Source organism: Entelurus aequoreus, linkage group LG04, assembly GCF_033978785.1.
Source record: "Entelurus aequoreus isolate RoL-2023_Sb linkage group LG04, RoL_Eaeq_v1.1, whole genome shotgun sequence".
Lineage (NCBI taxonomy): Eukaryota > Metazoa > Chordata > Actinopteri > Syngnathiformes > Syngnathidae > Entelurus > Entelurus aequoreus.
Window position 1 is genome coordinate 42288843 of NC_084734.1, and position 13120 is coordinate 42301962.

General features: G+C 43.0%; 1 protein-coding gene and 1 pseudogene across 1 annotated transcript in view; both read right to left on the reverse strand.

The window, feature by feature from the left end:
• Nucleotides 1-80: 80 nt before the first annotated feature.
• Nucleotides 81-1177, reverse strand: LOC133648071 (serine/arginine repetitive matrix protein 1-like; annotated as a pseudogene).
• A 10-nt stretch (nt 1178-1187) lies between these two features.
• Nucleotides 1188-13120, reverse strand: part of phip (pleckstrin homology domain interacting protein) — a 34344-nt gene continuing 22411 nt past the window's right edge. The window contains exons 19-38 of the mRNA XM_062044923.1: nt 11114-11297; nt 10927-11029; nt 10678-10815; nt 10157-10263; nt 9833-10037; nt 9651-9761; nt 8903-9010; nt 6058-6182; nt 5904-5986; nt 5728-5839; nt 5580-5641; nt 5334-5489; nt 4960-5080; nt 4757-4882; nt 2513-2588; nt 2266-2325; nt 2039-2191; nt 1741-1893; nt 1469-1677; nt 1188-1406 (exon numbers count right to left, since the gene is read on the reverse strand). Coding sequence (XP_061900907.1) covers nt 1286-1406; nt 1469-1677; nt 1741-1893; nt 2039-2191; nt 2266-2325; nt 2513-2588; nt 4757-4882; nt 4960-5080; nt 5334-5489; nt 5580-5641; nt 5728-5839; nt 5904-5986; nt 6058-6182; nt 8903-9010; nt 9651-9761; nt 9833-10037; nt 10157-10263; nt 10678-10815; nt 10927-11029; nt 11114-11297 — 2513 coding nt within the window. The 3' untranslated portion in view covers nt 1188-1285. The remainder of the gene's footprint in view (nt 1407-1468; nt 1678-1740; nt 1894-2038; nt 2192-2265; nt 2326-2512; nt 2589-4756; nt 4883-4959; nt 5081-5333; nt 5490-5579; nt 5642-5727; nt 5840-5903; nt 5987-6057; nt 6183-8902; nt 9011-9650; nt 9762-9832; nt 10038-10156; nt 10264-10677; nt 10816-10926; nt 11030-11113; nt 11298-13120) is intronic.

Consider the following 13120-nt stretch of genomic DNA (forward strand, 5'->3'; position numbering starts at 1 on the left):
ATGGACCAATATATGAGGAGTGGGGGGGTGGAGGGTGGGGGTGTTGAGGATTAGCAGCTGCTGGCTAACGAGCGTGTGCGCTACCAGCCAATCAGGTTGGCCTTTGCCTTCTCGCGTCAGCTTGCGTACACGTCCTTTAGAGGAGTCCCGAAAGTGATGAGGAGTCCTCAAAGAGCAGCTGCCTCTGCTCCTCCTCAGAGTCCTCTTCCATGTACCACGCCGAGCGTCGCCCTTGGTTACGCGTACGCATGGAGCCTGCTGCCCCCCTTCCTCATCATCATCATTTTCCCCCTCTGCCGCCGCCTCCTCGTCCTCCCTCAGAGTGCCTTTTTGGGTCCGAGGAGGAGGAATGACATCGTCATGCGCTCGCCTGCTGCTCCTCCTCAGTGACCGGCTCAGGGACTCTTCTGGAGGAGGAGGAGGAGGAGGAGGTGGTGGTGGAAGGGGAGGGGGAGGGAGAGGAAGAGGGGGTGGAGATGCCTCTTCAGTCCTGACCACTCGCGGCGGCCACGCCTCCTGGGAGTGGATGCGGCGCCAGAGTCTGACAGGACGGATGTCTCCTGCGCTGATGATGTCCCGCCTTCGTCGCCTGTGGATTGTTCCAGTTCGTCATCGAGGTTGGAGCCTGTGTAGTGGACCGCTCTTGTCACCGTCGTCAGGCCTCCACCTTGCTCCTCTTGCCTTTCTTGCTTGGGGGCGACCTCGCGCGAGATGGGCTTGCTGGAGGACTCTCCTGTGGTTCCGTTCTGGATTTACGGTTCTTCCTTCCAGTGCTGGCGCTCGGGTGGCGACTGTGGCCGTTTAGGTGGGCTGTACTCTGGGAGGGGGGGCTTTCAGGGGAGCCTGGGAGGGCAGCATGGACACAAAGGCATTGTTATTACACCCTAACCACCTCATTAGACCACACCTGTTAATCTAATGACAAGATCATTACAGGTGTACCTAATGTTCTGTCTTACCTGACATACGTCTCACAGGCGTCCTCAGTTTCCGCCTGGTGCTTCCCCCAACGCTGCTGTCCACAGCAGGACGTAATAGGCACTGTCCTCTCAGCAGCCAATGGCGAGGAGGCAGAGACTGAGTTATGAGTCCGCAACAAGCGTGTCGACCTCTGACGGAGGGGAAGAAGGAAGACGCCGTGAGTCAGTTGATAGCTCGTCAAGGGTACAAGGCGATCTCACCTGCAGCATTCGCCGTCTGGCCAGTGACGTTGTGCGACGACAGCAGCGAGTGTGTAAGGTGGCGTGCGGCGCTGCGTGTGCGCCCCGCTGTCTGCGTGTCCGTCTTACCGTTGACTAGTTGTGGCGTCGGCTTCACGGGTTTGTCTCAGTGAGAGGGGCCGCAAGGGAGGCGACGGCTCCCGTCGGCTCATCACGCGAGACGAGACCCGCCTCTTCCTCTCTGGGCTATGGGATGACAAGGCGTGTCATATGAATGCTGTTTGGTAAAATGTGGGTTCTAGTCTCACCTTGATGCTGTGCTGCTGGTGGGAGACTCACTGCGGCGCCGCCTCTTCACGTTGTGCCGCGTGGGCCGGTCGGTTGCCTGCCGATTCTGGCGCTCGGCCGACCGTCGAGTCAGTTTGTCTGATAGGCCGTGGATGGCCTTGTAGTCCGCTAAGATGGAGCTCACATGCTCCTCAAAGAGCGCAGAGAGCCTCAGACTCATGCTGTAGATCTGAACACAGACTATTATTTGTAACTGGTAGACACAGATGTAAAGTGTGTATGTCTTATTTACCCTTGACTTCTTGCTAGGCGTGTACGCTTTGGAGTTGCTGAAAATAAGGCGGACGTCTTTGCAGAGCTCAATAGGCGACTGGTACTTTCCTTCAACTAGCGTGTTGAGGACAGTGCCAAAGTCCATAGGCGAGTCCACGATTTGGAGGTAATCCTGACAGGGGGAAAGTGTAAGGAAGTCAGTTCATGAAACTACAACCACAAAAAAAACAGTTCTATTAGAGTAGGTGGCATTATTACGGATCCAAAAGGGAAGCAGTTCCTCCAAAAAACAACATCTCAAATATCACCTTTCATACCGTGTATTCCTGCAGGTCCACAGGTTCTCTGAAGGGTTCCGAGTCTTCGCATTGAAAGATAAGGTCCAGAAGCTCCTTGCAGCGTCCTCGCCACGCTTGTGGGTTGTACGCGTGAGGCCGGGTCCGAAGCTGGCGTTGCATCGGCCGCCTCCCCTGCAGGTGACAATGGAACAAAAAATAAACAAGGTCTCTTATCTGCTGTAAATGCAAGAAGACTAGAAGAGCACCTTGTGGTTTTGTGCAGAGGTTCCAGGTGTGGTATTATCTTCATCCACCTCTTCCTCATCCTACATGGAGAAGACAGTTCCGTTTCATCTCAACCTTCTTTTAAGGCACACCAACTTGACTTGTACAACAATAGAAGTGTCCACATCATCATCTTCAAGTGACAGAAACGCTTAAAACATGAAGCTACAGATTACATCGTTTTCATGTGTGACCTCAAGGTTCCTTTTAAATGTTTCTGGAACAGACCTCGTCTTCGGAGTCGGAGAAGGTGGCCTTCTTCATGCTTTTGTAGAGTGGCATAAGGTCTGTCAGACTTTGGTCCCTGAGCAAGACATAAAAACATGTTAGGTACGTTTAAGGGGCTGTATAGAACTTGCTTTATTTTTTTTATTTAAAATAATGGACATCAGCAGCTAGCATGTTAGCATTGGGGGTTCAACAAAACATTTATTTTAATGTAATGTTTTATAATGACTAATTATATTGATTAAAAATTGTTCGTCAGGCTGAAGAATTTGTCTGACGTTCAGGCTTGTGACTCCTCGCTGTCTCATGCACAAGTACATACAGGCAGCATGTGCACATACACAAAAGCAGTCTAAGAGAAGACAATAACAATTCACAGTCTTGTTATGAAAGAATATACTGTACATTCATTGATAGCCAACATTAGTAGCTAAACTTTGCCAAATTTGCATCATTAGCTAAAAACACACAAGGTTATTGTGTGTGCATGTGTGTTACGGTAAGTACAGGCATAGATTACATCATTACGTGCTAAAAGCCAAAAGAGGCGGGGTAAAGCTTAAATCACTTTGGAAAGTTAGCAACTAGGGGTGTGGGAAAAAATCGATTCAAATTGGAATCGCGATTCTCACGTGCGATTCAGAATTGATTCTCATTTTTAAAAAAAATTATTTCCTTTTTAAACTTATTTATTTATTTTTAAATTAATCAATCCAACAAAAAAATATACAGCAATACCATAACAATACAATCCAATTCCAAAACCAAACCCGACCCAGCAACACTCAGAACTGCAATAAACAGAGCAATTGAGAGGAGACACAAACACGACACAGAACAAACCATAAGTAGTGAAACAAAAATGATTATCAACAACAGTATCAATATTAATAACAATTTCAACACAGCAGTGATTAAAAATCCCTCATTGACATTATCATTAGACATTTATAAAAATAAATAAAAAAGAACAGTAGTGTCACAGTGGCTTACACTTGCATCGCATCTCATAAGCTTGACAACACACTGTGTCCAATATTTTCACAAAGATAAAATAAGTCATATTTTTGGTTCATTTAATAGTTAAAACAAATTTACATTATTGCAATCAGTTGATAAAACATTGTCCTTTACAATTATAAAAGCTTTTTACAAAAATATACTACTCTGCTTGCATGTCAGCAGACTGGGGTAGATCCTGCTGAAATCCTATGTATTGAATGAATAGAGAATCCTTTTGAATCGGGAAAATATCGTTTTTGATTCGAGAATCGTGCTGAATCGAAAAAAATCGATTTTGAATCGAATCGTGACCCCAAGAATCAATATTGAATCAAATCGTGGGACACCCAAAGATTCGCAGCCCTATTAGCAACCTCTAGGTAACTGCGCAAACAGCTCCTCTGAATGTAATCTCTCACCACGGATGGTTTCTGTTGTATGGTAGCAAACAGAACATTGACAAAATAGTGATGTTGGTCACTAACAACTATGTAGAGTTGTACCATTTTTTGTACGCCCAACTTTTCGTGTGAACCAGTGTTTGATGAACATTTTTTTTGCTAAAATCTTGTCCTGGTTTATAACAAACTAGTCAAATGATGTCAAGAAGGTGAGAAACACTATTAAATTCAAGACAAAACTAGTCCTCCCTCATCGCCGTTTTTGCCAACATGATTCTTTAATTAAGTCATGTTAAATGTTCATTTAGCATTTACTGTATATTATTTCACATTGTATTCTGCATGTAAAACTACAATTATTCTGTATAAAATGTGTTTTGTATTGATATTTTTGGTTGTCTGTTATGGATTAATTGGACATAATTTTTTCATTGTGAAACATTTTTTTTGTCTTTGTCTCAAATTTGGAACGGATTATTAACAAAAAACAAGTTCCTACTGTTTTTGTTTCAAGTTTGTATTTTATATTCAATACAGAACAGTAATTCAATTGCTACACATGTCTCATTATCATTGTAGTGCTGAATTTGGGGTAATTTTCGGAGTTTGCCATTCAAACAGTTTAGTTCATTCACTTATGGGGCAGTTCAGACAGAGCCCTACAAATTCTGCCCAGCAACAAGTTGCCTTTAAAACATTTGAAGAACTAAGATATGGTTGTTATTCATGCTAAATTGTAAATCGGGTTTTTTAAAAAGCGCATCAGGACAAGTAGTTCAGTTTTGGTATGGAGGTCCCCACCATTAGTTCTAATGAAGAGTTCCAATTGTAGAATACTAACTTAATGAACTGTAGCATGAGGTCAGAGACAAACTTGGCTGTGGTGACGATGAAGGACCCCGGCTCGTTAAACGTCTGGGCATTGTGCTCGATGTAACGGACCTCCCACATCAGAGACGACACTCGTCTGGGACAGTAAAACATATTTGGCTTAGTCTAGTGTGTTTATACTCTTGTCACACAAAGACACACACTATCAGGTACCTGTAGAAGCGGTTGACGAGTCTTTGGCGTATGGTGCTGAGGTCAGTGACGTAGGCCACCACCGTGCAGTACGTGGGGTAAGCTTGCAGGTCCACAGGAAAAGCAAATGGCGCCGCAATGTCTGAAGATGACATTTTTGTAAGAAAGATGCAAAATACAGGGGAATGATGACTACAAGATGACAGCTGCTCCTTCACGTATACTACAAAGCCAATAGAGGAGCCCCAAATTATATATTGTGGTAATAACAAAATAATGTGTCTTAAGTGTTCATCAATATACGAGTGGTCCTATGATATCATGCACTGACTTGTGTTACAAGAAGCAGTATCGTTTGCATGACACAGCCAGAATGAAGCGGTATGATGTCATACCCAGGGTGCAGAGCTGGTCGATGGCATTGATGACGCGCTCGCACTCCTCTGCGCGCGTGTGGCAGCCCCACTCACCATCTAGTGGCACGTACAGGAGCTCCCGATGCTCCTCCTCGGTGAGCGGGACACTCGTGCCCAACTCGTCTGGGAAGGAGGCTGAGGCACGACAGAAAAAAACAACTTACTTGAACACACTAACTTGTAGTGGTTTGTCTATCACTTTTATTATCATGTTTAGGGACTCACCTTCATCAGGAATGAGCTCCATGTCCCATGGGCTCATCCTTTCGGTGTCTCCGTTATCCCAACTGGATAAAAAAAGTTGATATTATCCATTTAAAAATGCTTAAACTTTCACATAACTATAATTTTTAGATTTTTAGATTTCAATTACCAGACACTGTAGCAGAGAAACAGGCTGTCGGGATACTGTGACTGATACGGTTCCTGACTCTCGATGGTCCCGAACCACCAGGCGTCGTCGATCACAGAGCGAAACCTGTCACCTGCATATTGGATTTGTCTCAGTGTTAAGTGCATCCCATTTACTGAAAAACACAGATCCCATACCTATACTCCACTGCCTCTTCCGGGCGTTGTCAAACTGCTGACGCAACACCAGGAAGTCAATGACATCCGGCATGTCATGGTACCTGCAAAACGTCCCCAAGAAGGATCAGGACGTGAAAGGAAAACAAGCAATTGGCAGAAGCAGGGGTCCTACTTTATAGAGAAGGATCCTCCGGTAAGTTTTCCGGTGTCCGGGTCAAGGAAGGCGAGCTTGAGGCAGCACAGCGTAGGTAAGCCTACCTCATACTTAATACCGACAATCTTCATCAGCTCTTGCTCCTGACACACAAACAAAAAAGGTGTTGTTGGAAGCAGATCAGAATCATATCCATTGTTAAGTGTTACTTCTTTCTAAACTCCTATAGTCATATAAAGAATAGCTAGTATTCTTCCTTCTTTTGAGTCTCATAGTAAGGTGTCGGCCTTCTAGATTGGAATGTGTCAGAGTAGAGATAACTCGGAGTAGTCTAAACAACGGGAGTGGGGGCGATGGACAGAGGGAGGATCACGGGACTTCCGTGGGTTTGGGGGAGACCGAGCTAGACCGGGCGAGGGAACGCTGGTGTTCTAGATTGGTCTCACATTTGTCCTCTAAGCTTGGAGAATAAACCACAAAATACCAACTACTGCCTGTTGATTGAATATAAATATCAGCTTATTGCCATAAAAAGAATCTGGGAGAGACTAGCAATTTGAATTCCCCATTGGAGGAATGCTGGTCAACGCAACAGTGTATATACCAGGAAGTTAGGGCTAAGTTATTACAAGCACACAATGAGGACAGAGTCTAATGACAGATATAAGTCAGAACTTTATGCTACTTTATATTAGAAATGGCAAGAGCGAAGGATGAATGCCCGACAACAAGAGGATAAAGAAAAATAAAGAGCTTATTGACTACGACGTGGACTACAATTGTGGACGCCTGCAAATTTTCTGGACTAATGGCGATCCCAATTACACTACAGCAGGAACCAAAAGGTAGGAAAAGTTGGTTTTGCATAATGAGTCGAAACAAAACACCATATAATGTCTCCCAATAGATGCCATTTTGTGGTCCTTATACGCCATAATATTACCTGTGTGCCAAAGCACAGAATGTCTGACTACGGTAGCCGTATTGCGCCGCCAATCTATCAAACAGCGAGGCCTCGTGACTTACCAAAGTTGTACTAAAACATTTTGACAGATTTTTGAGTGGTGTCTGTATGGTAATTTTCTTTATTCTCAATGAAGCGTCAAAGTCTCTCATGTGTGACTGCCATCTACTGGTCACACTTATTACACAATTTACCAAATAAATAAAGTTAAAAAGTTAAAGTACCAATGATTGCCACACACATTTAAGCACAACCAGAATTAATTATCGATTTTTGAAAAAATGAAAGGATTTTACGTGTGCCTTGTAGTCCGAAAAATACTGTGTGTGTGTATGTATGTATGTATATATATATATATGTATATTTATTTATGTTTATACAGACACACACACATACATAATGCACTACATATACGGTACACATTTTTACATATACACACTTATATATATATTATATATATATTATATATATATATATATATATATATATATATATATATATATATATATATATATATATATATATATATACACACACACATATTCATATATATATACAATATACACACATGTATACACAAATACACACATATATATACATACATACATATATACACATTAGGTTTGTACGTATACCGGGACTAATAAAGTACCGCGGTACTAATTAATTGAAATCGGTACTATACTACCTTTGAAAAATACTGGTACCGTTCTTTCAGCCGAATACAGCTATGCGGCGGTGACTACAGAGCCGAGGTGCATGATGTTGAGTGTGTCAAAACGTACACACAAAGGGCATACAAGCAATAACATCGTGGAGTGGAAGAATGGCAAAAAACTGCAATTCTACTGGTTCATAAAGAGGGTGCGTGAAGCGCAATATAGAGGTATTTGGGCTTCAAAACTAACGATAAAGGTGACGCTTTAAACATTTTACCTTGTGGCTGGAAATATGTGTGGCATTGTTGAACACTCTTAAGAGTTTCCAAGTTATAAACGAGCAGTGGCTTCACATAGTCACCGCTAGCATTGTCACAAACTAGCAGCGTAAGGCAATCAATCATCGAATTTTGTCCAGATAGTGCCCTCTCTTTGCTGTAAGAAAGGTTCACTGTGGCATCTTTTTCGGTCTCATCACAATTAAAGACTTGCTTCGCTGATCCTCAAAGTAAGTGCCGCAATCCGGAGGTTAATTACTTAGCTAAAATGCAAGCTCAGTGGGTGTCTAGCAACCCGAAGCGATACAGCAAGACTGGGAGAATTTGAACACATTTAAAGCGTTTCTAATCACACAAAGTGATCTCTTAGACCGACTGACACAGCTCTGACCGGCGCAAGGTACGACAATTGTGGAAATTAACTCAGAAGTGCCACCAGTCTCAAAGCTCTTCCCAAATGGCTGCGCGGTGTGTACGAAATGTGACGTAAGGGGTCGCGCCTCTTCAAAATGGCCGTGCCTGCGATTACAGGAAGTGATGTCATCAAAATGGCACCCCCCATAGGCACATAAAATGAATAAATAAATGAAACGTTCGTATGCCGAGAGATAGTCCGCACACAAAGGCATATTTAGCGTGATGTAAACGTTCGCAAACCAAAAAGAACGCACATAAAAAACACAAAATACTCCAAATCAAACTGTGACCTGTCTTCTAAATGTTTCAGTCAGTTGTGCTTTTATTGTGTAGTCCACTTTTTTCTGTCATTGATTAGCTAAATTATGAGGAAGGTAAGCACATAATCCCTCAATTTCGCGACATTACTCATGGGTGAACCACTAATAAAATGGATTGAGATATCTTTCACTTCTTTTTTCTTAAAGGTCGCTGTAGTGATTGATCTATATGACTAGTTTTTTAAAATGACGAGTGATTACATACAAAGAAAAAAGTATCTTTACCCGCATCTCCATCTTATGCCAGGGTTGCTTTTTAGGGTTGATACAGTAAATCTTCTTCTGTTTGGCCATCTCCACATAAGCCTCGTGGCCTTGGCGGAAGTAGTACAACTGCACAAACGACACACACAGAGCATTAAAACTACACATAATAAAATACAAGCGGTTAATGTTTACAAATACCGCATACCGGTATGTAATATTCTGGAAGCAGTGGCATGAAAAGTCAATATTGCTTCATAAAGCGACCGATGCTTTAATAATGGGGTGTTTAAAGTGTGGCTCGCAGCTTGTTTTGCACATCCTCAAAAAAATGTATGTTTACAAATACCGCATACCGGTATGTAATATTCTGGAAGCAGTGGCATGAAAAGTCAATATTGCTTCATAAAGCGACCGATGCTTTAATAATGGGGTGTTTAAAGTGTGGCTCGCAGCTTGTTTTGAACATCCTCAAAAAAATGTATTTTGTTAATATGAATAACACTCAAATATGTGTCACCTACAACACAAAGCTGACACACACTTGCTTTTAAAATACATAAAACTTCTTTTTTCCAACTGAAATGTCGCTCGCATCCACTTGAAGAAACAAACATTTGACCTCAAAGAAACATCAAACTCATATCACTCTATCCATTTGTAGTGCTTTGTTGACAATCTGCACATACAGTATATGGCTACCAGGGGGCCTTAAGGTTTTTGTTTTGTATATGACAAGACTAGCGGTAGGAGAATAGTCGGCATGTACCTCATCTCCCATCTGGGGAATATAAGGACACCTGCGGGGGAGTAAGTCTGTGATCCAGGAGGAGGGGAGCCACTCTTCCAGGGTCAGTCCTTGCTCCTGAAGCTCCGCCCTCTAAGACACAACAAAACTATGTTAAAAAATATTGTGATAACTAGGTTTTTTTTTTCATCTAAATTGCACACCTTTCTCTTCTCCTTTGGCTTATTTTTTGGTGAGGAGCCGTCCTTGTCGGCTTTGTCTTGTTTGCGTTCCTTCTTGGGGTCCCTCTTCTTGTCGCTGTCCTCCTCGGAACTGCTACTCTTCTTTTTCACTTTTACGCTCTTCTTAGGCGGCTCAAGGTTGATGCCGGCGTCGGCCGTCCAGTCTGAATAATCGCTGGAGTAGTCGCTACGTGTACATCACAAAAACAGAGGGGGCGATAAAATGTCAACATTGTGCGACGGCGCCCGTGTCCTCATTTGCATACGCTACTGTGCATGCTATTTGAGCTGATAAATGTGTCCCACCTTGAACTGCTGTGATCATCTGGCCATGGCTCTTTTTCTTCTCTGTCCTTTTCCTTCTCTTCCTCTGACGAATGTCCGTTTATCTGCCGCACCTCCGCACCTTCGCCCTGTCAACGCACGCTATTTGTGACACACTTGTATAAAATAACCTTCATCTAAAAAGGTTTCTTTGATTGCTGTTAGTTATATGGTGGGCAGGAGTGAGTTGTTGTTACAATCTGCACGCATTAAGGCCAAATGGGGTCGTCACCCACCAGATCCAGCAGTTGAAGCTGTGGTGGGGGGAAAAAAGCGCTGCCTATTTTGCTAAGGTACATTACTGCCACCTACAGGTGTTTCCCCCGTAATCAAACAAGCCTGAGACTATCCATCCATCCATCCATCTTCTACCGCTTGTCCCTATGTTTAGCTTTATTTGGCCTTACTGGAGGTCTATAATCTAATCAGCATCGATAGTATTGTTTACTGCTTTAAATATATGTTACATCAGTTTATTAAAAAAATTATGCATGATTATGTACCTCAGAGGTGCTCTCGTCATCGTCAGCAGCCTCTGCGCTCTGGCGGCTTGTCTCCTCCATGGCAGCCCGGGTCTGGTAACCATGGTTACCCTGACTCCGTCTCCCCTCGTCAGCTACACACTCTGATGTGGGATTAGCCTGCGACCAAAAAACGCAATCTTTTAATCAATATGTGCTTGTCCATTTTCACTTTTTTGTGGGCAATTCTTGCGCTCCGACTATTTAACTGGATAGAAGTCCTGTTCTTACTCTGCTCTCCTTAGGTAGAGAGTGGATTGTGCGTCTCCGGCGCTCCAACTGGTAAATATTAATCTCTTCCTCCCCTTTAGCCTCTCGCCAGTTGACCTGTCTCCTAAACAACCAACACCCACAATCAGCGCATGCATGTTGTTTAACATTATGCACATTTAAGTGTAGTGGGAGTTTGTGTTTTTACCTGACAGAAGCGTCCTCCAGCTCGGGCACCAGTACCCTGCGGCTCCAGGCCACCAGGTCTCCCTCGGTGGCCATCTGGCTGCGAGGGGCGTTGCTGTGCATTTGGCGGACGCCTTCAATCTGCCCGCTGCGACGGAGGCCCACGTTGGGCGGAGAGTGGACTTCTGTTGGAGAACCAACCGACCCTGGACAGTTATAAAAATGACTGTGTTTAATATTAAAAGGTGCCATTAGTATATAAGGATTTCATGTCAAGTCATCATTAAATGGCCCTGATATGTCAAAAGGCATTGATAAATAATGTTTTTTTCAAATACCTTTATAACTGATAACGTTAGTTCAGCCAGGACATGCTCATTTCAAAATTAGATTTACAGCCCCAAAATCGTGTTATTGTTTTCATTTTGATGCCCCGCCCTCCACCGTTTGACCAATTAGAAAGTCTGTGAGTGTGTCACATACAGGTTGCCAGTTACGCACCGCCACCTTCATCTAGCTACTGCCACTGGTAAAGTTACTAAACATGTCAGACCTTAGTAAATCTAAAAGGTGTCATTACGATTCTCAATTTATTCATGACAAAGCCAGGAACAAAACGAGGATTTGTATCGGGGATGCCTAGGACACAATTGAAGGTGGAGAAATGTTTTTATCTGACGCCAAACTTGCTAATTTGACTCTCGCCAGATCCTTATAGTTCGCTGAGCTCCACACAAGGATCTGGGCTCGAGAGCAATGCAAACTCCTTCAAGATAGCAAAAAATAATGAACCAATCAGGATCGCCGGGTGGGATTTCATAGATGTGACGTAGCGCCGAAGCGACGGTTTGATTCAAACAACAATGGCGGCACCCAGCAAGGGGTCGTGTGCTGACATTGATTCTGCTATTGCAACCGTTTTGCCGAATCTATCGAATAATAACTCTTTAAAAGATGAACAGAGAACTTTTCGCTCTGTCGTTATCCAATATGTCGGCTGTTCTGTTTTAGATTTCCCAGCGTCGCTCTCATCAGCATCACGGGTTGATTTAGATGTGAGTGGTTGAAGTAGCACGTCATTCAAGATAACGAACAAGTGGTTTATCCAATCACATACAATGATTTTTTTTACAAGGCCCCGCCTTCTGAAATACATCTCCTATTGAGAAGTCCCAAATCCTTGTGTGGAGCTCAGCGAACTACTAGGATCTGGCGACAGTCAGGTTACGTATTAACAGCACTAATTGAAACCTCAACGTCGATTCGATTTCGATGAATTGTGCAGCCCAACCTCACAATCTCTTTTGCTGAACAGTAAATAGGTTAACCAACAAGGTAAAGTGGATTTTTTTTTATTCCTAATACTTGTAGGGACCTGAGTTTTGTGACCTCAAACTGTGATTGCTAGAGGGCAAGTGACTGTGTGTGTGCGTGTCACCAGGACAGCTAAAAACACTAACAGTTCAGTTAGTTGTCGTTTTGACTTTGTTATTAAATAGAAAGTTCATCCATCACCACTTTGTTATGTTTGTTTGGCATACAGTATTATATAGCGCTTTATTTTGTGTTCAAAGTATACAAACCTTTGCTAAAATAAGAATTACCTCGAGGCTGTAACCCATTATTCATATTTACATTGTTTCTTAGGGAGAAATTTGCTTCAATATACAAACTTTTCTATTTACGAACTCAGTCAAAAAAAACGATGTCCGTAAATCAAGTTTCCACTGTAATCATCCATCCATCCATTTTCTACCGCTTATCCCTTTCGAGGTCGCGGGGGGTCATGTGCGCTACAAATCAATAGGTTAATCTGTTCATGCACTCCAGTCAAACCAGTCAAAACAAGAACAAACACTTAAACATGCAGTAGTTCTATTTGTGTCTTCTGTACGATATGATGCTATTGACAATAAACATTATAAAATCAGTTTACTATAGGCATTTTTCAAGACTTTGACTCACTAGGGTTCTAACTTCATTGTGACAGGCATGTGTGTATGCTGCCTATTTGTGCATTATAAAGTAT